Source organism: Cyclopterus lumpus, chromosome 12 (genome assembly GCF_009769545.1).
Source record: "Cyclopterus lumpus isolate fCycLum1 chromosome 12, fCycLum1.pri, whole genome shotgun sequence".
NCBI lineage: Eukaryota > Metazoa > Chordata > Actinopteri > Perciformes > Cyclopteridae > Cyclopterus > Cyclopterus lumpus.
In genome coordinates this window covers 19,683,873-19,706,956 of record NC_046977.1, presented here as the reverse complement: position 1 = coordinate 19,706,956, position 23,084 = coordinate 19,683,873, and the positions used below count along the sequence as shown (strand labels likewise).

Below are 23,084 nucleotides of genomic sequence, written 5' to 3'. Positions count from 1 at the left end.
TTTTGTTTGTCTGATTTGGTCAGAATAATGACTGAGAAATTAGTCAATGCTAGCCAATGTATACTATTTTATATTTCTGTGAACATTACAAATGATTTTTTCAAATATTATATAGATAGATTTTAAACAGTTTTGAGCTAGTCAGTTTGGTTTACTCTTGTTGCATGAATTTGAATTGGATCTAAAAAAAATCACGAACGAATTATTCAGTTTGTGGGTTTTTTTCTTTTGTAACTTGTAACATTTACACTTTTTGTTCAAGTAAGAGTGCGTTTTGGTCTGCATATTATTTGGGCTTAGTGGACTATTTTTAATTTGTTAATTAATTTACTTTAATGTTCCTGTTTTGTTCCTGTTGTTGTCCCTGATAAAGCATTTGAAACATACCAGCACCTTATTAATTACACATTTTCAACTGTATGAATGAGTATTGAAAGTCTTTATTTGTTTGCATTTTCTTATTTATTTGAAAAATATGACACCCCTCGGAGCGTGGCAACTTACCTGCTGACGGGGCAATATATATATAATATATTATAATATATTTTATTATTTCATAAATCTATATTAAAAGATTACACATTTGTGGAATAGAATGTATAATTTCATTTAATGTGGAAAATGAGGGACTGGGATGTACTGAGACCGAGAAATAAAAGTGGAAGCAAAATGTGTGACAAGTTGCCCGATCTCCCCTATTAGAGGGAGGTCTGTCAACTTGGGCTCATGTAAACAACAACAACAACAACAACAACAACCTCACCATTCTCTTATTCAGTAACGTTGGTAGAAAGCAAGTCTCCGTTGAGCAGCCTGCGTGGCAGCAGCGCCACCAACCACAGAGACACGGCGCGAGCGAGAGAGAGAGAGAGAGAGAGAGAGAGAGAGACTCGGGGGAGGGGGTCCGTCTGTTGCACAACAACGCGGACCCATGTAACTTGTGGAAGTGGTTTCGAGAGCAGGACATTATTGACTCCCCTTCAGGTAAGTCTCGTGTAAACAACGGTCTCCTGTTCGCTAACACTTCGCACGAGCTAGCTGTTGACATGTAGTTCCCCGTGTGGAGGGGTCGCGTGAAACGCCTTCACGGACAGCAGTGTGGGGGGTACAGTCTGTACACTCGGTGTGGAAAGCGGCAACAAAGAGAACCCCTTCGTGGGAACACTATCTACCCTGGACGGAAACGAGGCGACCTGGTTATTACAAAGAAGTGGACGCCATGCAGCGCGTGCAATGTCAAGTCGAGTGAGTCGGAGTTCCAGTTAACTTCACCTGGTCCCGCGTTGCCTTGACATGTGGCCCCTGCCAATGAAGTCAGTGTGGAGCTCGACTGCCTGTCAGTCAGCCTCACGTGGTGAAATGAAGTTCTGATGATGCTTCGAGCTATTGAGGAAACGGGTGCAAAGCAGTGCTAACTTCTGCAGGTTCTTCTTCCCAAAAAAAGGCATTTAGAAAAATGAAAGTCTTAAATACAACTCACTTGAAACCACATGCATATAGTTACATTATAATTCAACATTGTCACATTTTTCCTGATCTTGCAGGTTAGTTAATAAGCCACTGGAAATGGCTTCTGGCATACAATGTGATATATACAGTGTGATTGCAACAGTGTCACACAGGCTCTCATACCTCCAGGCCAGGAGACCAGCCTGTGAACAAGATGAGCCTCATATCTGTGTTCATGCTGTGTGTGCTTTGATTTGTGGATATCTGTGGGTATAAATGAACATTGCATGGAATACTGTAGTAACAGCAGGGGTGAGTGAACACTGGCTGCAGACTGGGGGGGTGTTGCCTGTAACATCTAAAATGACTCACATGTCAGCTGTGACAGTGGAGTCGGTGGGTGTTCCGGGTGAATGGGAGAGCTGGTTTGTATCAGCCCAGCAGGAAGCCATGTCTTCACGGTCCTGGCTGCCATGCAGCTCTACAGTTAGTCTCGCTGGGAGGTCTGGAAGAGGTGTCTCCAGAGTTTAGATCTGGTTAAGGCATTGTTAAGAATATTATATTTTGGATTAAGGTTTTTTATTAACAACAAAAAAAATGTATCAAGGTATTTGATAACAAATATTGTAGTATTACATTTTCCCCACCTTGCTCAGCCCTTCCTCCAAAATTATCTGGAGGAAATACACACCCTGTCTTACCTCAAATTTGTAAAGAAAGCGTTGTTCTTCTCGCACGCTTCCATGATGAATGAAGAATCCTAAAATATATATGAAATATCAGTTAACAAACTCTCACACAACTCATGCAGTATATTTAAGGTCTTATTTTTCAGGTCGTATGTTCACTTCATATACCACATATATAACACATGAATCTTAAACTAAAAACAGTCTCACGCCGGCGTGCTAGTCTTTTATGCGAGAATAGGTTACGTTTTTTGTGCATGCCAAAAACAATGCAAAACGCTGCAGATACAGAACAGTTTTAATAGATAACATAAAAAAGTCAATGTTTTGTGTCAGATGATCAATAGTTCTGATACTTTCCTGTGCAGGAAGCAGGATAATGTCCTATAAATTACTCAACATTCCACAATATATAGCAGAATTAATCAAATAAAGTCCCGACAGGGTCACTAATGGCCCTTCATTTCATTCATGAAGTAAAGTGAAGGTGTTGCTGAAAAATATAAAACTGATCTGAAAGCATCAGAAAGGAAGTCGAAAGACTGAGAGATGGCTAACATGAGAGTATTTTGGTGCTGAGAACAAGGAACTTAGTTGTGTTCATATATATATATATATATATATATATATATATATATATATATATATATATATATATATATATATATATATATATACTGTCATTTAAGAGGTGGCTCCTCTGGAATACAAAAAGACAACTTTGTAAAGCTTAAAAACCTGTTGCTCGAATGGCGTACAAGGGATCAGTGATTCATGTTCAGGCCTCTACTCGAATAAGATTCTGATTCTTATTTTGATGCAAAGATTTTGGTAATTACCACTGACATTAGTGATGTCACTTGAGTCGGGGGTTTAAAAATGAAGGTGTGGAGGTAGAAAGAAGTGAGCTAACCAGAACTCTCGTAGAGATGTTGGACACACATGTCCATACAGGTCTTAATGTACACTTTATTTGTTTGTTTCTTTATGTATTTTACTATTTTTTATTATTATGCACCAATCACCAAGCCAAATTCCTTGTACGCGTAACATACATGGCGTAAAAAAACTTTTCTAATTCTCATTTTGATTCTGGTCTAATTCTGATTCTGGTATACTTGAGTTTTAATTCTTGTTGTTTTGACCAATTGCTCTGGTTTCCTCCCAGGGTCACAATTGTCTCGTGTTTTCTCGTCTTCTCTGCGCTAGAAGGAAACAAGCATGAAACATAATAGCCATCTAGTAGGAAACAAGCGTTTTCAGACAAAGAGCAGACTTTGGAGTTATGCCGTGATGACGGGACCTCTGAACTCTACAGATCACTGCTCCTTGTTTGGCCGATCAGTGAAGCCTCAACAGCAGCTGACATCACAAGATGCCCTGAAGACATGTCAGGTATTCAGTGAATAAGAGGCGGAAACCAACAGTGACCATCAGGTGGTTGGAATAGCTGGCGAGAGCAAAAAGGAAAAGGTGAGATGTAAGAGCAGGTTTAAATCAAGGATGCAATCCTGACAATTAAGGTAGATTTTTGATGGCAACATTTTTAGTGTCCCTTTTTTAATTGTGATTCTGTGGTGTTGTTAGAATGTATTCTCTTTAAAGAGAGCGTGCCCAGGCTCACATAAAGTGGACGGACCCTTCAGCTAGTAAGTGACATTCCTCTCAGTTTTCCTCTGCTTAAAAAAAGAAGACGTTTTGATATTTCGTTTAACTGTTTGCGTGATAGTATTCAAAATGATTATTGTCGGTTAACGGTTAACGTATTAACATCCCTATTTCCCAGGGAACCAGGAACCTTTTAAAGAACTGAGGAACTAAACCTGTCCTATGTCCGGGGAAACCAGGGACTGCATTTAGTTCCTGTACAATAGGTCCAGGTGTGAAAGAAGTACACGTACCGGGGTTGATGAAGGTTGAGGAACCTTTGGGGTGGAGGTTGCGTGTACCGCTTCATTCACAAAACAAGGAAGTACTCCAGGATCAATATGAGCTCAACCCTCCCTGCGGGCTGGCAACTGCTCAACACTCGCTCATCAAGTGGATTGATTTGAGACTGGAGGCAGAGATGGAATAAGCAGTGACTGATGCCTGCACTCCTCTGATTGCACTAGCCATGCTGGCATGCCAGGTGCCGTAAAATGGTGTGTGAGTGTTTAGGTTTATTAATTCAGTTCACCTTTCACCAAAAACAGTACTATATTAAATGAACATGCTCATTCACTGTGAATAATCCATAAAACACTCAGCAGATCATCTGTGGAGACAGACATTCTAAAGTTTAAAGTCTCCTTCCGTGTCTACATGTCTCCTTTTCATTCATTCATTTGATCAAATTCAAACAGTCAACGCAATCAACATGTTTCAATGACTGTTCTAATGTGTAACAACAGTTTTAAATGCTGCCTTGGTTTTTTTCTGCCTAATCTTCATGATTCTTCAGATGTGGTGGAAATATAATGCACCATAGAGACTTTTAGTTCCTGAGGTTAATTCCTCTAGTTCCATAGTTCCAGGAACGTTTTGGTTTAAAGAGACTAAACTCTCGGCAGATCTACTGTGTTAAGATGGTTTCAGTCAGTAAATACATTGGCCATCTAGATGGTAACCCACAATTTGCTAAATAAATTCACTGCCCGACAACCTATCAAAACCTCTACCATTGGAGATCAATGCCTAACTGTGTCCATTGGAGGCCAATGCCTAACCTCGACCATTGGAGATCAATGCCTAACTGTCCATTGGAGGCCAATGCCTAACCTCAACCATTGGAGGTCAATGCCTAACTGTATCCATTGGAGGCCAATGCCTAACCTCGACCATTGGAGATCAATGCCTAACTGTGTCCATTGGAGGCCAATGCCTAACCTCGACCATTGAAGATCAATGCCTAACTGTGTCCATTGGAGGCCAATGCCTAACCTCGACCATTGGAGATCAATGCCTAACTGTGTCCATTGGAGGCCAATGCCTAACCTCGACCATTGGAGATCAATGCCTAACTGTGTCCATTGGAGGCCAATGCCTAACTGTGTCCATTGGAGGCCAATGCCTAACCTCGACCATTGGAGATCAATGCCTAACTGTATCCATTGGAGACCAATGCCTAACCTCGACCATTGGAAATCAATGCCTAACTGTGTCCATTGGAGGCCAATGCCTAACCTCGACCATTGGAGATCAATGCCTAACTGTCCATTGGAGGCCAATGCCTAACCTCAGCCATTGGAGGTCAATGCCTAACTGTATCCATTGGAGGCCAATGCCTAACCTCGACCATTGGAGATCAATGCCTAACTGTCCATTGGAGGCCAATGCCTAACCTCGACCATTGGAGATCAATGCCTAACTGTCCATTGGAGGCCAATGCCTAACCTCAACCATTGGAGGTCAATGCCTAACTGTATCCATTGGAGGCCAATGCCTAACTGTATCCATTGGAGGCCAATGCCTAACCTCGACCATTGGAGGTCAATGCCTAACCTCGACTAATCGGAGGGCAATGCCAAATCCTCTTGTTAGAGTCTCAGAAATTGTGGGGTACCATCTAGACACAACCACAACATATGACTTGTGTGAAAAAAATGTGCCTGATTTTATTGGTTAGGGATAGAAAGAATCCTGACAGTCGAGCAGATAACATTCTGTTTGTTTTGGAGTTGAATACAGGACTCAGAGGGCAGGAAGCTAAAGTTTTGTCTGGTGAGTAGGTCATGTGTGTGCAATAACCTGGGTGTAACCCCTAGCGTTTGTTCTTATTTTGATTTTAATATAATTATTTTAGTCCAGTTAATTTGTCTTACAGTTGACATTATTGTTGTGTCGGCTGGTAGAGCTGTCTGTGATGCATGTTGCTCATAGAGAAACACCTGAGAACCCTTTGTTCAATGGCTGATAGTTTACCAGTACAATGTCTGCTTGAAGTACCGGAATGTTGTTTGTGGGTGTTATCTCTCTAACTACGGTGGACTTGTGACTAACTGCACTGGAGGGGGCTGAAGTTTAACCCAGCATGATTTGGGCAGGAGACAGGGTACACCTTGCACAGTCTATCACAGTGTTAACACCTATATAAACAAATATATTCACCCTCACAGTCAAACCTGTTAGTAGGGTTGCAAAGGGGTGGAAAGTTTTCGGTAAATTTCCGGAAAGTTTCCACGGAAATTTTTTGGGAATTTTGGGGGAAAAAAGTTTTTTTGCAAAAGCATATAACAGGGAACTTAAGTGTAGTTGTGAACAAGACTATGCACGCCGAGCTCAGCTGGACCTTGAATGCAGCTGGTTGGGAACATTGTCTGCCAGAAACATAAACGTAAACATAAAACGTTCTGTTGTTTTTGAACGTCTTTGTCATCAGTGTTGCGTCTGAATATTTCAGCCCTTTGTCTGGCAAGTGTGAGAGCGCCAAGTTGCGTGGAGGCCAAGAGCGATTTTGCAGACAGATAGAGATTTAAATTATAGCTCCCAACATATTGAAAAAAATAACTGAACTAGTTCATTTTTTGGAGCTGTGAACTTAGTTCAACATTTTGAATTATGAACTATGAACTGAACTAGTTCATGTAGACAATGAACTTTCCCAACACTGTTTGTCATATAGCATGTTGATTACTTGGTAAACTGAAGCCATGTTCATTTTAATACCAAGTTTATTTGTATACAGTAGACTAACTTTTTACAGCAGTGAGGAGGACGTTGATGAGGTCCAGGAAGAAAGCATTTAGACTTGAAAGGATTCAGGGAAAAACACCCCAAAAACAATTTGGGTTGGGGGTGGTGATCTGGTAATACACCTTTTTTATTCAACGTTCATGTTTTTGTTGTTCGATGAAAGAATAAAGTTCTACTCACAAAATGTCAAAAAAGTCAAAAATGTCATTTTTAAAAGTTGTGTTATAAATGTTTGCATGCATGTCTGTTTATGACAAGGTAAATACAGTTAAATGACCCCCAAATTCCCAGTTTATTCCTGTTAATTCCCATATATTCCCGTTTATTCCCGTTAATTCCCGTGGAAAGTTTCCAACTTTGAATATTCCCGGAATTTTGCAACCCTGCCTGTGAGCAACTAAGAGTTTAGAAACTGAGTCATTGTTTTCAGTCTGACCCTTTGAATGTGAAGAATCTCCCTCCTATATCTCATTAGAAGTTTCTGAGACATTCCTGAGAGGTACAGGGCAGATTTTCATTTTGACAGGAAGAGGAAACAGATGTGTGGGTTCATGTTGAAGAGATGAAAAAAGTCCTAAGGAAAACACCTCTCAGGGTCTGGTTACAGTCACTATTTCTTCCTGGTATTCTGAATTTGCAAAGAAAACAACAGGCACAAAACTGGGGAAATGAAAGTCCTCTATACAATCACTAGTGGGTTTAAGTGAGGTCTGTGCATAATTTGTTTCTTTTGTTTACTATACCGTATCTTTCTGGTGTATGTAGTTAGCGACTGCTGCTGTGTGAGCCCAACAACTGAGCGGATGCAGCACTGCACACCAATCACTGCGGGATATCAATGGTAATAAATCGTGTGTCCGCTTAGTGTGTCACTAGAAGCCAGAAGCTCCGCGTGGCACAGCATAGTTTTTCCACCGTGGGTCCAGCCCGCTCAGCCCAGCTCTATCTGCTCTTCAGCGGCATCCTGTCGCTGTAGTCCACTAATTAATTGATATAGTGGATGGCGTCATTTTCTTGGACGGATAAAAAAAAAGAAAAAAGGCTAATATGGGACGCCAAATAAAGATTGGGCGGCCTTTAATATCCCCAGGCAGTCCGCCAAAGTAAAGTACATTTGCCGGAAACACCAATGTTGCCATAAGTGGCCCAGACCGCCTCCGATCATATTTGCTCATGATTGTACTACAGCAGGTCTGCTTCCATCTGGTCCTTCGCAACACCCTGCAAATCCACCATTGATCACACAGGCTGGGTACAGGAGCCGGCTGTATAAATCTGACCGCAACAGCTCACATGGTCTGGTCATCTTGGGATGTTTATTGACATTGAAAAACTGAGACAGTTTTGTTATTTGGCTTCCTGACTAGTATAAAAAGAGTGTGATGAAGAGAGAGAGAGAGAATGTGTGTGTGTGTGTGTGTGTGTGAATGAAAGATAGAAAAGCAGGGAATCGAGGAAGCAAGTGGGTGTGCATCAAATATATAAACCTGTACAAGCTGATATATAAATCCCTATCTAATCTATCTATCTAATGGTGGCGCTCAATTTATCTTGAGGAGGGCTTGAAGAAGAATCTACCCAACAGGTATTTCACTCAAAACCCCAAATGACAAGCTCATGGTGGCACTTGAAGAAAAATCAGAGGATCATTAATAGTCAAAAGAATTGATGTGACCATGGGTGTTTGTCCCTAAAGTGATGGCAGTCCATTCAATAGCTATGAGGGCTGTGTGTGGGGTAACAGTAGGGCTGAGAAAAAATACGTAATCCAACATAACGGCACGTTACAAGAATGGCTGCGCCTGGTAAAAGCATGCATTCCCCACATGCTGCAGCTAAAAAGAATCCTTGCCTACGATCCTGTAAAGTGTGGAAGTATTTGAGAAGGACAACCAACAATGTGGTGCTCCGGTAAACTGGAAACGGTTCATCACAGCAGAACAAATGTCGCGTACGAACACTTCTGAATGGGAAAGCATCCCGGAGCGCAAGTTGATCGAATGAAATATTGACATTTTAATCAAACAAGTATTAGAAATAGGGGTGAACAGCTCTGATAATCCATGTTTCCTTAACACTTAACCCCAAATTGCATGAATGTTAGTTTGTCCTGATGGGCAGGTGGTACCTTGCATGGTAGCCCCTGCTATCAGTGTATGAATGGGTCTGAATGATGACATGTAGTGTTAAAGCACTTTGAGGGGTTGGAAGACTAGGCATGTGCTATTATATAGCTGGTCATTAACATCCCTGTTCTAAAATATATTTGACAGGTTTCTGGCTGAGAGGATGTGTAACTGTCAACCATTGATATCATAAAACGTTGTCATTTGACAACAGGAGAGTTGATTCCTTTTGGCGTGTGAGTCAGACCGAGGGTGAGAGATCTTCGAGCCTTGCATGCCAACAGCACAGTCGTCATTAACAGCAGCCTGACATGTGGGATGTAACCAAAGTCATGGCATGAGGCATTGCCAACATTTAAATGGTTAGCGGAGCTGAGTCGGTTAAAGTGAGCACAAGTTAGCACTCAGCTAAATGCTTAAGTTTCAGGAAATCACTGTGCTTTGTTTCTTCAAAAAACATGAACGCTACAGACGGCAACCTAAAAGATTTGGACCGCGTTGGTTTGGATAGAGGAAGGCACGAGGTCACACTCGGACAGCTCTGCTACTCACATGAAGAGCTACTCACTAGCTCACTCCGTGACGCGCTCTCCGTGAACGGCTTGTTTGAGGTCTCATTTCCAGTTCAAACTGGAGCACGGCCTCTATCGCCATGAGTCATCCCCACAGCGAGCCTCAAGTCAAAGAGCGATTAGCGCTGTGACTTAGCAGTTAGCGCTCGGCATATCTCACACTGAGGTAGATTAAAGCTGTTTCATTTCATAGCAGTCATGTATGAACATAAACAAAATATTTTCTGTGTCCTAGCGAATATTAGTGACTTTACTTCTCATGGAGAACTGTGATCAGGAAATGTTCCTGCAGACCCCCTTTTCTAGGGCCAATATCCTGCATTCCAGGATGTGTCGCGCGCACACACACACATAGACACACACTTTGGGAACAGAGCACACAGAGGCTGACTTTTCAATGCAAAAATACAATGACATGTACATTAATTGATGTTTGATGCTCAACTAACTTACAGAAAATGTAGGAAGATTGTTTAACTGCAGGAAGCACATCCGTCTGGGTATGACTCCTTTAAACATTGCTGATATTGATTTGAGTTTACCCATCCATCTGCATATATATTCATATAGACGTACATACGTATATGTTTTTTTCATAATAACGGATGTTTTATTCAGCGGGTGATATTAGATGTTTGGATATCATTCAGCAACTGAGGAGGCCCAGCTTTCAAATATGGTAGGATTCGATTGTATTTTACATTTAATAAATCAGATAAGTCCATTAAGAACCAGTTCTCTTTTACATTTACAATGACAACCCGACTAAAAAGCAGCAGCAGGAGGCAAGACAGCTCATAGGCAGGAGCCTCAGAAATACTGAAATATCACAGATGTGCATTTAGGTCATTTACAAACATTTGACCTCTTGCAAGAGCATTTAGTTATTCTTATCTTGACTTTCTCTTTCCTACGGTGTTCCCACGCCAGATTCAGCAAACGCTCCTAACTTCTGATAACTGTGTAAATGACCAGCGTAAACATGATGAACACAAGCTGTGCATACGTGAGCGCACGTTCATGAGAATAGTAAATGAGCATAATAAACGCCCCAATAACACCATATAATGCTACGCGCCTTGCCCCATGTGTCCTATATTGAAGCCCTGCTTTTGGAGATCCAAAGAGGAAAATATATCATGTTTAACAGCGTCAGCAGACAAATTTAAGGATCAAACTCTCACTGACATAAAGCTTCTCACAAGATCACTGCAACGGGAAGGGGGTCAAATAATTTAAGAAGTCTGTATTAATATTGCACTGTTGTACAATAGCATGAATTGACAATTAAAATGGTGATATCATTAAATAGGGGCTACATGGTGGTGTAGTGGCTAGCACTGTCGCCTCACAGCAAGAGGGCCCCGGGTTCGGATCCGGCTCTGGGTGGTTCTTCTGTGTTGAGTTTACATGTTCTCCTCGTGTGTTCTCCCCGTGTCACTGTGGGTTCCCTCCAGGTTCTCCAGGTTCCTTCAGCTCAGGTTAATTGGACTCTAAATTGCCTGTAGGTGTGAATGTGAGCGTGAATGGTTGTCTGTCTCTACATGTGCCCTGTGATGGACGGGTGACCTGTCCAGGTGAACCCTGCCTCGGCTCCAGCACGTCGTGACCCTAAATAGGATAAGCGGTTCGGATTGGAATGGAATATCATTACTTAGGCTATGTGGATACATTTAGAATTATATTGGCCTATAATTCAAATTGCAGAGTCAAACAGGATAACGTCAACATAACTGTAAAGTGTAATTATGTGACTTTTAAAACTCAAAATTATTTAAAAGCAATACATTGAAAAACCTAGGCTTGGATAACAGCAGGAACATGACTCCTGCGACAGGTCAAAAAATAAATGGTGTATGCGGCAAGTTCTTCTAAATCACTCATCAAGCCACTGAAGAACTAATCTGTTCGTACATCATCATTATCTACAGCTGATAGTCAGACCAACAATAAGCCAGGAGTTATCTGCCGTGAATCTGCTGGCTCCCTGTAAAATCAAGAATCACATTTAAAATTCTTCTCCTCACCTACAAAGCCTTGATTGGTGATGCACCATCATATCTTAAGGAGCTTGTAGTACCATATTGCCCCACTAGAGAGCTGCGCTCACTAAATGCGGGGCTACTTGTGGTTCCTAGAGTCCTAAAAAGTAGGATGGGAGCCAGAGCCTTCAGTTATCAAGATCCTCTTTTATGGAACCAGCTTCCACTTTCAGTCCTGGAGGCAGACACAGTCACCTCATTCAAGAATAGACTTAAGACTTTCCTGTTTGATAGTGTTTATAGTTAGGGCTGAATCAGGTTTGCCCTGGTCCAGCCCCTTGATATGCTGCTATAGGCTTATAGGCTGCTGGGGGATGTTTTAGGATACACTGAGCACCTCTCTCCTCTTCTCTCTCTCCTTATGGATGAATTTACATCTCTCCATTGCACCTTATTAACTTTGCTTCCTCCCCGGAGTCGTTGTGACTTCACGTCTCATAGGGTCCATTGGACCTGGAGGTGTCTGATGCTGGTGAGCCGGCCTCCCACCTTGGCCCTGCTGATGCCCCGCCCCCTCCTCTCTACCTCCTTCTGTTTCATGGATTGGAGTTCCATTCATACATTGTCATATTCATGTAATGTGTTTATGTAACTTTGTAAATGCTGTTCATTCTGTAAACATGACATCTATTCATCTGTCCATCCGGGGAGAGGGATCCTCCTCTGTTGCTCTCCTGAAGGTTTCTTCCCTTTTTTCCCTGTCAAAGGTTATTTTTGGGGAGTTTTTCCTGATTCGATGTGAGGTCCTGGGACAGGGATGTCGTATGTGTACAGATTGTAAAGCCCTCTGAGGCAAATTTGTAATTTGTGATATTGGGCTATACAAAATAAACTGAATTGAATTGAATTGAATTGAATGACCAGCCAACAGACATCTCCATCCAGCCTAATTGGCCTCACCTGGGTCTAACGATGATTGCTCTCCATTATAAGTGCAGGTGGACAAAGGAGCGGGGGGGGGGGGGGGATTCGGCAGATGCCGGACCTGCGCTTCTGTCCACGGGAGCAGATTAGCGGAAAGCACGATGGAGACTGCGTCCGTCTGGAATTAATAAAAACCACTAACAAGTTCCTGTCTCTAGTGTCTCACACGCGGGTGTTACAAGCGCCTACTGTCAGAACGAGAAGTTACTGTCGTGCAAATGTCAGCGTGTGCATATATTACTAAGCACCCACAGTGTCATGTGGCATCGTCAGTATTAAAGTTGTGACGATACATGAAGTGACAGATGTGGTATCAGTGGTGTTTCCGGCTGTAATTCAGTTTAACTCATGTGGGCCACATGCAGCTGGCAAGCAGGTCACCTTGCTTTTATACTTTATCTCTGCCTTCTTATCACTTAAGTTTTTAGAAAAAATGTTATCATGCTAAATAAACTGAAAAATAAACTGATTGCTCTTGTGTGAAAATGCTCTGAGACTCTAAATTTGCTGAATAATTGAAGATATGATCATTTCTCCTCTTTGTTACAGGAGTTGGTTGGTGTGATGCAACCATGGAGGCGCAGAACAACAACCAGCCCACCTTAGACAACCACAACAATCTCTACAAAATACCCGGTCAGGAGGATCCGGTAGGGTATTTAACCAAATGCATTATTAGACAGGTTCAACGTACTTATGATGGAGAAAAGCTAAATGTCACTTATTCCAAAACATGTGGTGTCTGTCATTTTCTATAAGTTCCATGACAGTCCACACAATTCATACTTGCAGTTAACTTGTACTGTGTTTACGTGTGCTGTGTACATTTTGTTTTGTTGACACTGAGAATAGTTTGACATTTTTGGAAATATGCTTCTTCTCTATCTTGCTGAGAGTTAGATGATAATATTGAGACCACTCTCATGTCTGTGCGACACCAGCAGCGTGTTATCTTAGCTTAGCATGAACACTGGATACAGCTAGCTGTTCAAATCTCGTAAAGTGCCCCTACCAGCAAATGCAAAAGCTCACTAAGTAACTCCATTACATCTAATCTTAATCCTTACAAAAACTGAAGAAAAAAAACATAATGACACGTTTTTTACATGGTGCTGGACTATTTCTTGACCTGGTGCAGTAATTTCCTGGTATCATATCCTCATCTTCACCGTTAGGCCACCAGACCTACATTTGTCAGAGTCACTGTAACCTCCGACATCATAGCAATCTGAGCCACAGTCTGCCACCAATCATTGCATGCTAACTATTAATTGTATTAATCAATAGTGTTTTTGAGAATCGATTACAGTATCAAAAAAACATTACATATCCATATTCAATTGTATTGATATTATCCTACACCCCAAGAGTACAGTAATTGTTGTTAAGAATGTGTTGGTATTTGGGCTTTGGTTAAATCCTAGTCCCGTGGGGGGATTGAAAGCTACAGTTGAGCATTAAGTCATTTTCCAGAGTGAGATTCATTTACTGCTTCATGATGCACTTTAATGCACTCCACTGTTGAACCTTTTAATCTGGTGTTTCCATGTACAGAAAAACATGCCGAGCTGTAGGTACTTCTGCACTCTGGCCAACCTCCGGATTGAGAAGAAGATTGGTCGGGGCCAGTTCAGTGAGGTCTACAAAGCCACGTACCTGCTGGAGGGACAGCTGGTTGCACTCAAGAAGGTCCAGGTACAGTACTCGGTAGATACTGGTGCATGTCAAGACTAATGGCCCAAGGCATGTGGTTTTATCAGCTAGTCAGCTCGTCAATTTAATATTGTTAATATTTTATGCGTCATCAAGATTGCAACAAAACCAGGCGTCAACCACCGGTTCTGCCGAGTGAAGCCGATGCGGAAGTGTCCATAAAGTACAGGACGGTACGGTAACCGCAAATATATGTTTGAGATCATTTAGAAACGGTTGTGTGTTTCCATTCAATTGTCAAGCAAATTTAAAGCCAACTTTAGACATGTCGCAAAAAATAAATGTGATTTATGCAAGTTTCCATCAACTGGTTTTGTAGGAACTAAACTAAACACTTTTTGTGCTGTGAGGAAGTTTTGCTGTTCTAAATGGAAACAATAAATCCAAATGTTTATTGGCATTTTGCCAGTCTTTGTCTAGACGCATCATGTCTAGACAAAGTCGAAACACAGCTGCCTGTCAACCTGTGCAGTCCTTTCAACCCTTTACATTTACTAGTCCCTCGACCGTGTATGTGAATCTGCGTTGTAATGAACTTCAACAACAATGCAAATGTATCTTCAAAAGGAGAAACGCTGATGGTATCAATTTCAAGGAAAAACACAAAAGTAGTTGGCATCTTATTGAGGCTACAATAGTTCCTCCTTGTTCAGTCCCAAACAAACTGAGAACTAAACAAAGCACCAACCACAATGAAATTGTAGAACGTCCCATGTAGGTCAGTCAAATGGGAACGTGTGAGGCCTTAACTGAATGATCCAAATATGCAAACTAGCCTTTAGGAGTCATAGATGTATTTTCAATCATGGAGAAGTTCCTCAACCTCCTCAGAAGCTTCAAACCGCTGTACCTGAGGGTCGTGGCTTCACTTCCGTCATCTATTGCCTGACCAATGTGATCCTTGTCCTCCGTCAGCCTTCTTGAATAGGAGCCGAGATTAGTTTTGATTTCAAAGATGGCAGCCAAAGGTTCGTCAATTTGGATGGCAACGTCGGTTCTCGGGTTGTTGATTGCTGCTAATATTGAGCTGTTTTCATTTGATTTGGCTTGGGCTAGCTAGGTGGGTCCTACTAGCATTAGCCTGGTCCTTCCTAACCTTAGCTAGTCTGATTTCTGGCGGACTTGTTCGATCTCGAAGGTAATCGGGCTTCAACTTCGATATTTGTGATGACGTTTCCGATTGCCATTGTTTTATGTCTCAAAGTCTGGGCTTGCCAAGCTTCATCCCTTTTGCTATTACCAGAACTCATAAATTCTTGTTAACCTATATCTTTGTCACTCCAGATCTTTGACATGATGGATACCAAGGCCCGTCAGGACTGCATCAAAGAGATCGATCTACTAAAGGTAAAGATGATCAAACATTACCACCATGACTTATTGAAAGCTTTGTTTAGAGGGAAATATGAGGATAAGGGCAAGACAATTGCATTTGCCCACACCATCACTTTGAGTTTAGCTATACTTGTTGATTGTGGTTAAAATGAACAAATAACAGAGTAGTTCCTGCAGAGAACAATGTTCTTTCTCTTTGTCCACTGCAGCAACTGAATCACCCCAATGTGATCAAATACCTTGACTCCTTCATTGAAGACAATGAACTCAACATTGTTCTGGAGCTGGCGGATGCTGGGGATCTGTCCCAGATGATAAAGGTTGGAAATCACCAGATTACAATTATTATGTAGATGAATACTGGATTCAGAAAAGTGATCCAAACTCAACAGATGTTACATCCAGTAGTAAAAATGGTTGTTGGATAAGTTTATTACTGGAGTGTATCCAGGATCCAGGATCCCTATATTACCTTGGAATTGACCCTTTGCTAAGCCCCGCCCTCCACTGCTACTCCATCAAGCTCTCACACAGGTGGACAGCGTTTCTTTTTATACAGAGTGTGCCTTTCTTTGTTTTATGGCCAAAATGTGTAATTTAATTTAATTATTAATGTCAATTATATCAATCTTACACCGAAAAAATATTATTTGAAAATAATAGCAATGCACAATTAAAAGCTGTGAAAGTTATTGCATTTCCCACAACCCTGTCCAAATGAAGAGATTCTGTCCACAGAAAGATGCTAAAGGACTCAAATATTGAAATAAAAACTGAAATGTGTGTAGTCGAAAATAAATATTGACTTTTTATGGCTTTAGAAAACTGGCTTCTATCTGTTTAGTACTTCAAGAAGAAGAGGCGCCTCATCCCAGAGAGGACGGTATGGAAATACTTTGTGCAGCTCTGCAGCGCTCTGGATCACATGCACTCACGCAGAGTAATGCACCGGGGTAAACAGCTTCATCATCTTCATATTTATACATGTTCTAATCCTTTCTACACGTTTCAGGTTTAATTAAGTGTGTGTGTGTGTGTCTCAGATATCAAGCCAGCCAACGTGTTCATAACAGCCACAGGGGAGGTGAAGCTGGGTGACCTGGGATTAGGCCGCTTCTTCAGCTCTAAAACCACGGCAGCACACTCCTTAGGTAAAACACGTACATACACATTCATGCAGAAACAGCTCAGTTGTATAATATTTTAGTACTGATTAGGGTTGCAAAATTCCGGGAATATTCAAAGTTGGAAACTTTCCACGGGAATATACAGGAATTAACAGGAATAAACTGGGAATTTGGGGGTCATTTAACTGTATTTACCTTGTCATAAGCAGACATGCATGCAAACATTTATAATACAACTTTTAAAAATGACATTTTTGACTTTTTTGACATTTTGTGAGTAGACCTTTATTCTTTCATCGAACAACAAAAACATGAACGTTGAATAAAAAAGGTGTATTACCAGATCACCACCCCCAACCCAAATTGTTTTTGGGGTGTTTTTCCCTGAATCCTCTCAGGTCTAAATGCTTTCTTCCTGGACCTCATCAACGTCCTCCTCACTGCTGTAAAAAGTTAGTCTACTGTATACAAATAAACTTGGTATTAAAATGAACATGGCTTCAGTTTACCAAGTAATCAACATGCTATATGACAAACAGTGTTGGGAAAGTTCACTGTCTACATGAACTAGTTCAGTTCAAAATGTTGAACTAAGTTCACAGCTCCAAAAAATGAACTAGTTCAGTTATTTTGTTCAATATGTTGGGAGCTATAATTGAAATCTATCTGTCTGCAAAACCGCTCTTGGCCTCTACGCAACTCGGCGCTCTCACACTTGCCAGACAAAGGGCTGAAATATTCAGACACTGATGACAAAGACGTTCAAAAACGTTTATGTTTCTGGCAGACAATGTTCCCAACCAGCTGCATTCAGGGTCCAGCTGAGCTCGGCGTGCATAGTCTTGTTCTCAACTACATTTAAGTTCCCTGTTATATGCTCTTGCAAAATAACTTAGGCACATTTTTTATTTTTTTTAATTCTCGTGGAAACTTTCCGGAAACTTTCCGCCCCTTTGCAACCCTAGTGCTGATTCAACAAATGACTGACCAATTTGAAACTATGCAATGTGTTGATTTTAAGTTCTCCCTCTTGAACAAAATGCCCATGTGTTGGTTTCTCCCTCCGTCTCAGTGGGGACACCTTACTACATGTCACCGGAGAGGATCCACGAGAACGGATACAATTTTAAGTCAGACATCTGGTCCCTGGGGTGTCTTTTGTATGAGGTAAGTTCATTTACACGGGTGCATCTGTGGCTCAGTGGTGAGCAGTGTTGTCCTTTGGCGGCTCGATCCCCGGCTCCTCTAGCCCATGTCGATGTGTTCTCGGGCAAGACACTTCACCCCGATTTGCTCCCGCAGGCTGTTCCTGATGGACAGGTGGCACCTTGCGTGGTAGCTCCTCCCATCTAGATGCTTGCCATCGCCGTGGACATAATAACCCCGATTCTTTCTCACATTTCCATGTTCCATATTTCATTGGAATGCATTGTTGAGACAGCCTCTCCCCAGAGACAATGGCTTCACAGTTCTCCCTGTTCTGGATCTTCTCTGCACATTTGAGGATGTTTTGACAGGCCAACAGAGACTGAATGAGCAGCATTATGTGTCCGTCTCATTTATTCTCTGGCTGCATCACCACATCCACCACATGAGATACCAGACATGTTCTCCTCATACCTCCCTCTCCTCTTTCCTCTTCCCTTTTTTACTGCTTCTTTTGCTTTTACTAGTTGTCTCCCCTTCACGTTTAAGGGTTTACTGCCCCAAAACTACTTTTGTTCATAAAATCTAGTTTCTTTATTTTTAATTTAGTAGTAGCTGACTTTTAGACGTAGTCGGCAAATGCTGAAGTTATCCTGATTGTCTAAAGCCTTGCTTGCAGCCCATAATACCAAACATCTCAAACTCTGTGTAATTCAAGATTACTGCAGTCAACATTTTAGGACGGGAAATTGAAGTACTACAGAAGGCAATTTCTGAGGATTCAACTGGCTGGTGTAATTGTGTAAGTGAAGGTCCTTTCGGAACAGATGGTAAAGTGGAAATGGGATTCATTTGTCTAAATGTCATTGAAACTATTTTAAAGCTCCTTTTAGTTAGTTATTAATCTCTATGAAAGGAACTGTCTGATCTAGGAGTGAGTATCAGTTGCCATCACTCATCACATCAAACTTTGAGTGCAGCTGGAGACACACAGCTGTTAAATAGTTGTTAATAAATAGTGCAGTTTGACACATACATTATTGGTATTGTTCACCCTTTAAGGCCAGCCGTTCAGCTTTTCACAAAGACTTTACACCATTGCCATTATTCAACTACTCAATGACATTCATATGAATTAAACCCATTCCTTGTTGTCCAACTATTCCTCCCACTTGACTTTCTTCTTACATATTCAAGCCCACAATTGAGCTTTTAAATATCCAGCATTCATGCCACCATTTCTTCACTCTGTAGCTTTCTTAAGTTGTCTTCCACCAGGGAACATGTGCTTATCAAATGTCACGACGATGTGACATGTTGCAACACATTAAGGGCAAATGAAGTGTGAACTGATGCTAAGAGAAAGCAGATGTAGAGAGAAAGCAGTTATCTGTAAGAGCTGAAGAGGAAACAGAGAGGCCAAGAACAACTGCAGGGAGGGGCTTGAGGCCACGGTGGGACAGAGAAGGAGGAAGGAGGTCCGACAGCACGGCTGCCCTGCAGAGGACAGGGGGGCCTAGAATGTGCTTTTCAAGAGCTTTGACACAACCCCGTCCACGTGGGCTTCTTCTCCCCACCCAGGAAAGGAGCGTCACTATGACCTTGCAGGACGAGCCCTCTCGCCCTTCCACAACATATCCACCGCTGCCAGATCACAACTCCCTGACCCCAATATCCGACCGTACCCTAACCCTCAGCCAGGTGGACAGAATAAACAAATCCACTGTGGCCGACTACATCAGTCCCCAAAGTGTGTGCTTGGAAATTCTTTAGGTCTTCTTTAGGGTTCTGCAGCACCCGAGGACCCCAAAGTGCTTTTCTGCTATCCAGACTAGCATCTGTCAACAGTTCACACACAAGCCAAAAAGCCGGGTAAAGTCACGTATAGTGAACTGGATCACGGACTACCCCATTGGCCAGCCACGGTATGTCAGAGTGGCTGCCTCTAAGGAACAGGTGCACCTCAAGGATCTGTACAGGAGGCGTTCCTCTTCCCCTTCTGCACCTCAAACTGCAGGTGTCTGAAGTGTATGAAGGCTCAGAGCTATCTGTGGGCACCACCACTAACTAAGACACAATGTGTTCCTTGTTACTGCAGTCATTAATGTCTTGGAAGTTGGTCAAGAGCAATATCAGTTGGGTATTATTGGATGGGTTCACCAATACGTGTGTCTTCCTCCCAAGAATGTCCCCCATCCATCATGTCTTCCCCTCTGTCTCCAGATGGCAGCGCTGCAGAGTCCGTTTTACGGGGACAAGATGAACCTCCTCTCCCTCTGCCAGAAGATCGAGCAGTGCGATTACCCCCCCCTCCCCCCCGACCATTACTCTGAGAAGGTAGGGCAACACACAGCCGACCGTTAGGCCTCAGTCATAGTGGACCCCACCAGTGGCTTTCCACATGTACCGTGAATACAGATATTTAATTTAAGGTCACATTAGTCAAAAAGTAAAACCAACAGCATTAATAAGGATGACTGATTTTTGTCTAGATTTTCATTTTCTCTGTAATGAATCACTATTGCCTCCATGACATTTGGGTAGTTGGCAAACTAATCCGTACTCTATCATATCCTCGTTGTGTAGTTCTGCTCAGTAGACTGATCTGTGACCCTCTTTCCCCAGACCGCTACATCAGTTTGTAGAAGACTCGTTAAAACGAGTGTCGTGTGTCGGCCTCCCAATAGTTTTTTCTTAGGATCAACCAATCCCACGTGCCAAAACCAACGGTGGATGTATCTACCAACAAGTGTTGTGTGCGGATCACAGCCACAGATCTACTTCCTCTTGGGCTCCATTGTTTTAAAAAAGCATCAATGAGCTGCACTGTTTCACTGGGTTCCTTCATTATGAACTCATCACCATCCATCCGTCCCATTCTCTTGAAAGTGATATCTCAGGAAAGGTCATCTCCTTACGTCTGGCCCAAACATCCACTTGGACTCACAATAAAAAGCAACGTTATTTGGCCATAGCTTAAGAATTCATACGCTAATTATGACCCGTTGACACAAATGTCTAAACATAAAAAATGCTGATAATATGTTGGATGCACATGGATGTAAACTGCAACATGACTGGTTGGCGGAAGCACACGACCTTGAGGTCAAGGACTAGGACACAGGACTAACACACTGTTAGAGGACCTTTCATGATGTTGTTCTGCTGTTAGCTAACGAAGCCCACTGTCCACAGCTGCGGGGCCTGGTGAGCATGTGCATCAACCCCGAACCAGTCAAGCGGCCGGACATCGTCTTTGTGCTGCAGATCGCCAAACAGATGAACATGTGGCCTTCCAGCACCTGAGCACCACGTGTGTGTGTGTGTGTGTGTGTGTGTGTGTGTGTGGTGTCATGGAGGATGCACCATGTGTGTGTGTGGTGTCATGGAGGATGTGAGGAGGGCCTTTGTGGTGGAGCACGCTCGGAAAGCAGAGTTTAAGAGTTTATGGAAGCACACTTGAGCTTTCTTCCTTCAACTCCACGGGGGTTCATTCCAAGTGCATGTGTGTGTCAGGTAAAGTAGACATTGGGAAGTCAAATATCTTTCAGCACTCATTGTAATGAAATGTTGTTTTTTATATCGTCAATTTAAGTGCATAATTGAGGGTTCTAAATGGACAATTGGTACATACGCATTAGCAACAACTTGATATGTTATACATCTGTTTACTTCTATCAGAGGAAGGCGTTCTTTATGACTGGTGGATTATCCCTGTTCTTTATTTCATTATCTTAAAGGGAGAGTTCTGTCACTGTCTCAATGGCCCAAACTATCCCTTTAAAGGATAAAGCTCTTACTTAGTTTTTGAAGGCCTGTTTTCCCAAATTGACTAAAAATGGTCACGATAATCTTGATTCAAGGAGGACTCACGAGTTTATCCCAAAGCTTTCAACCACACATCATGGTTTTCATTGGCGGATGGCGTCACTCAGTTGACGACAACAACGTTCACATGTGAACAAACCCAATAATAAAGACCAGGAGATGTGGTTGAAAGCTCTGGTATAACTTAGTAAGTAGAACTTGAATCTTTTCAAGACTTCAAGAATAAACTTTCAGGCACAACGTTCTGAAGCTGCAGTAATTGATTCTTTTGACCATTTGGGCTTATAACACAACTTTGCCATATTTGCAATATTTGTTCCGTTTCTGAAGCGGAGCAACATTAGCATTCATTTGGAGTTGTGTTTGATGGATGGAAGTCAAATGTTCTCTCCTTTTATCTGTTTTTGGTCTCCACCAACCCCTGAGAACTGTCTGTCCCTTTAGATGCTAAATGCTCACTCTGCCCAGCAGCTAGTCCCGATGTTTGGGTCCCTCCCCATACCAAAGCACTTAAAGTGTCTCTGGGGGAACCTTGTCATGTTGGCTCAAATCAAATCATCTCAGTTCGGCCTTGCAGGCTCCATCCATACTCATAAGGCTGAGAAAGTCTTTAACAAAAGATTCTATGGTGTTGCATTGTGGGAAATATAGGATCCAGTGCTTCTCTGGTATCTCAGCCTTTGAAGAGGTCCCCATATGGTTTTACATGTGCAGCTTAAATCTGTGAGGTAACATTTGAAGTCGCTCTGTATAACAAGACAATGAAGGAGATGTGCCGTCTTGTGTGAAGGTCCTTGGTCCTGGAAGGAATCCTATTTGCTTATTAGCCCGCTATGTTTTGAATTTGTGATCTTTATGTAGCCTTAATACTTTTGCATATCATTTTCAGTGTTGACAGGAGGAAAGAAGAACCGCATAAATCATCTTTTGTTTGGGTAAAAGGACGACTGATTTAAAAAAAAAAGGTTTATTCATCATCATTATCCCTGGAGAAAGAAACTGGAGAAACGATTGATATCTTTTATTGAATTTATTTTTACAAATCTAAACACACACAAAGTGTACAAAGTTTCTGTGTGTATAGACCATTGTTACTGTGAAACGAGATGCTGTGAACATCCTTTTGATAGCTGGTATCAAACGAATATGTCCTTTATATGTCCTTTATAGACATATGGGACTCTTTGGTTCCCGATTTAATAAACTGTAACACAAAATGTAACAAATAAAAAATTTAACAAATAAAAAAAACTGATATGAATGTATTGATTTGATATTCTCAATCTTGAATTTCAGATTAAGCGTGAATCTTTTCTAACTCAGCGAAAACTTGAACAGGAGTTAAAATCCCACTGTATGATATATATATGTATGATATTTATATCCTCGATGGACTGGCGGCCTGTCCAGGGTGTCCCCTGCCTTCGCCCTATGTCAGCTGGGATAGGCTCCAGCGCCC

The 23,084-nt window shown here is 42.0% G+C and overlaps 1 protein-coding gene across 1 annotated transcript; it reads left to right on the top strand.

The window, feature by feature from the left end:
* Positions 1–817: 817 nt before the first annotated feature.
* On the top strand, positions 818–22,888 carry LOC117740808 (serine/threonine-protein kinase Nek6-like). Its single transcript, XM_034547381.1, has 10 exons — positions 818–984; positions 13,026–13,126; positions 14,031–14,171; positions 15,474–15,536; positions 15,734–15,844; positions 16,369–16,477; positions 16,568–16,675; positions 17,724–17,818; positions 20,021–20,134; positions 20,993–22,888. The coding sequence occupies exons 2-10, from the start codon at positions 13,049–13,051 to the stop codon at positions 21,101–21,103; spliced, it is 930 nt and encodes a 309-aa protein (XP_034403272.1). The 5' UTR covers positions 818–984; positions 13,026–13,048; the 3' UTR covers positions 21,104–22,888.
* Positions 22,889–23,084: the final 196 nt, after the last annotated feature.